Raw genomic sequence first — 3,028 nt, forward strand, 5'->3', positions numbered from 1 at the left:
GTGTCATGATGATGTCATGATGTAGCGCTGACCCGATGGCGGCTTCCGCGCCGCCTGGCCAGGGCCCGCCCCTGTTTTCATTGCCAGCCGCGGCGTCGCCAACCCCCATGACCATCACCCGGCGCATGCACTGGGCCCATCACCCCCCCTTTCCCCACCCTCGCCTCCGCCCACAGCTACGGCCCCGGCGCCGGCGCCGAGTTCTTACGAGGCCAGGGCCCCTCCTCTGTCCTCGCATTCCAAGACGTGGCCTGGCGCCGCCCCGTCTGCCTGCCGCCCGACGCGCCGCAGGGCGACGTCGCCGCAACGCCGCCAACGAGCGGCGTCGGCGCCGCCGGCAGCCGGGGAACGTCGCTCGCGGAGAGCGTGGCGGCCGCGGCGGGGGCAGGCCATTACGCGTGGTCAAACAGCACGATCTGCTTTGCTGAAGAGTGCTACCGGGGCTATCTGCACATAGGGTCCGCCCGCATCTTGATCGCGCCACGATCCGAGGACATGGGGACGGCCGCCGCGCCTGGACGCGGCATGTACATGTGAGGAGCGCGGGGCACATGGGGGCTAAGACAGGTGTCGGGCCGTGCAAGAGGGGGAGGCGGCGTGGCGGACACACGCGAGTCTGCACGCATCACACTCAAAACGCATGCATGGCTTGTCGCGCAGGTGGCGTTTGGAAAACATGACACGTGCGTGTGTCACCACAGTTGATTGCGGGTGCCTGGAAACCCTGGGTCCAGGCCCCTGTTAAGACATGGCATGTGAGTGGCTCGTCCCTGTGGGCCGGGGCCATCAGTCGGGGCTGCGCTAAATGTGCACCTGCTCGCCTCAAGGCCGGCCATAAGTGTGGCTGGGGCCTCTCGAAATTCCCTCTTGTGGCGGCCGCGCACTGACACATGGCGGATCCATTGCGCCGCACCCAGCGCCGGTGCGCGTGCCCCCAACGGGGGGGTCCACTCGTCCGTACAAACGTCAACACTGCCGAAGCTCGAGCGCGATCGATCAGTCGCATAACCCAGCTTCCCACCGCTGATGGTCCCCGCACCCTGTCCAACCCCTGCGTGTGGCCCTCTCAATCGGCTTGCCCGCGCCGATGAACCTCGTGACCAACGCCTGAACCCTGTGTGAATTCGAACAGATCAAGCCTATCAGGCCTCCCTAGAGGTGGCGCCGCCGCGCGGGCCGGGGCAGCGGCTGGCGGTGTCTCTGGGCGCAGGGCTCGGCGCAGGTGACGCGCTGACTGGCTAGCAGGGCTGCGGGCTGTACGTAGGTGCTGCTTTGCATGGGGTTCGCAATCGCGTTGGGTTTTAAATTTGGAGTGTACGGACCGGTCTGTTGTATTCAGACAGAGGGTGCACTATCAGAAACATTGCCCACAGCCGTTTAAAGTCCAACAACGGCCACTCCTGTGCGTTCGTCCCGCAGGAGGCCTCGGTGCCGCGCTGCTGGCGACCCTCGCAGCATGCGTGATGCTGCCGCGCCGCCGGCGCCGCGCCGCGGCCGCGGCAGCGGCAGCCGCCACCGCACGCGCGGCGGGCGCGGACGTGGCGCCGTCGGGGCCCTCCCTGGAGGGACTGCTCGCCCCTGCCTGGAAGCTGTGAGTCGCGGGAGCGGGCGGCTGGGTGCACTGCACTATCGCGCCTGCCCGCCACGCCCCTCGGGCCGCCCTGCAACAGCCTGCTGCCCTCTGCCGGCAGGCCGCCTGTTGCAAGCCCCACACGCCGTGCAGCAGCGCGCTGCATTCACGAGCGCTGCGCTACGGCTCCCCGCCAGCCCCGCCCCGAACCGCCCCGCCTGCCCCGCCGCGCCCCCCCGCTGCACGCTCCTCAAATCGGCCGACTGAGCAGGCCAGAAGACAGCGACGCCTGCGGCGGCGGACGCATCGACTGCGGCGGCCCTGGGGCGGGGTGGCGGCTTCTGGCGCGCCACTCACCACCTGGCATCAAGGACTCCCACCAAGGAGTCTCGACAGGCCACGTGCAGCTGGGTGGGCGGGTTGCGGGCCGCTGCTGCCCGGTGCCGCCCTGCGGGCGCCCTGGTGCCTGAAACTGCCAAGCATTAGCGCCTGGAATCGTTCCGCCAAGATGGCGTGCTTGTGCAGGTGCTGTCAGTAGTATTGTTCATCGGCTGCTCTTGGCCGCGCACATTGTCTCGCCCCTGCCCGTGTTTCCACCTCCCCCGACGGCCGCAGGCGTGCTGCTGGGCGCGGGGTCGTTTGGGCGCGTGTACAAGGGCCGCTGGCAGGGGTGTGACGTCGCAGTCAAGGTGGGCTGCGTCTGGGCTGGGGACGGGGCGCGGGGGTTGGCGGCTGTGTTGGCTGCACACCAGGGTTTAGCGAGTGGAAACCCCTAGCCATAAATCCTGGGGTTGCGGTTTCGCGCATTTTTTGTATCAAAGCGTCAAATTTGGATTTTGAAGATCGCCGTGTGAAGTGCACCATTGGGCCGTTCGATCCAGGCCTCAGCTCACATCATGGGCACCAGCACAACTGCCTGAAATGGGCCTCAGGCCATACAGACTGCGCACCCCCAGCTGCAACGCGTAACAACCCTATCTTAGTCAGCCTTACTTCTGACCCCTGCACAACCACCACGCAACCAACCCGCCTTACATTCTCCATGCACCTTGCCTGTCCGCTCTGCGCCCCCAGCGCCTGCGCCTGCGCCTCACACCCCCCCTCCGCGCTCTCTGTCGTGCCCGCACCGCCTGCCGCAGGTGATGCTTCACAGCGACGTGCAGCAGTCCGTGAGGATCCAGTCCGAGATTGAGCTCATGCTCAGCTTCAGGCACGACAACGTGGTGGAGGTGAGCACGCTGGCCGGCTCGTGCAGGCGCCGTGGGGCGACGACCTGTGAGAGATTCGAGCTTCTTTGACAGCGCACTGACGGCCGTTGACTTTATTTGACCAAGGAGAGCCTCGCCGCGCTGGGGGCTCGTCCGCCAAGCGTCCCCAGGCGCGCGCATTCGAAGCAGATTTAGGCCCGACTGATCATATGTACGCGCACGAGTTTTTGCGCACGCACACGCGCGCGCG

The 3,028-nt window shown here is 67.0% G+C and overlaps 2 protein-coding genes across 2 annotated transcripts in view; both read left to right on the forward strand.

Moving 5' to 3' along the window:
• Window positions 1-176: 176 nt before the first annotated feature.
• On the forward strand, window positions 177-537 carry MNEG_8723 (hypothetical protein; the record flags this gene model as incomplete). Its single annotated transcript, XM_014042803.1, has 1 exon — window positions 177-537. A coding segment is annotated over one exon (361 nt), but the record flags the coding sequence as incomplete, so codon positions are not given.
• A 211-nt stretch (window positions 538-748) lies between these two features.
• MNEG_8724 (Mitogen-activated protein kinase kinase kinase) overlaps window positions 749-3,028 on the forward strand; it is a gene marked incomplete at both ends in the record, with an annotated part of 6,507 nt that continues 4,227 nt past the window's right edge. The window contains 6 exons of the mRNA XM_014042804.1: window positions 749-772; window positions 1,147-1,222; window positions 1,420-1,591; window positions 1,842-1,981; window positions 2,186-2,259; window positions 2,710-2,799. Of these exons, the coding sequence (XP_013898258.1) occupies window positions 749-772; window positions 1,147-1,222; window positions 1,420-1,591; window positions 1,842-1,981; window positions 2,186-2,259; window positions 2,710-2,799 (576 nt within the window). The remainder of the gene's footprint in view (window positions 773-1,146; window positions 1,223-1,419; window positions 1,592-1,841; window positions 1,982-2,185; window positions 2,260-2,709; window positions 2,800-3,028) is intronic.

This window comes from Monoraphidium neglectum, assembly GCF_000611645.1.
Source record: "Monoraphidium neglectum strain SAG 48.87 unplaced genomic scaffold scaffold01690, whole genome shotgun sequence".
Classification (NCBI taxonomy): domain Eukaryota; kingdom Viridiplantae; phylum Chlorophyta; class Chlorophyceae; order Sphaeropleales; family Selenastraceae; genus Monoraphidium; species Monoraphidium neglectum.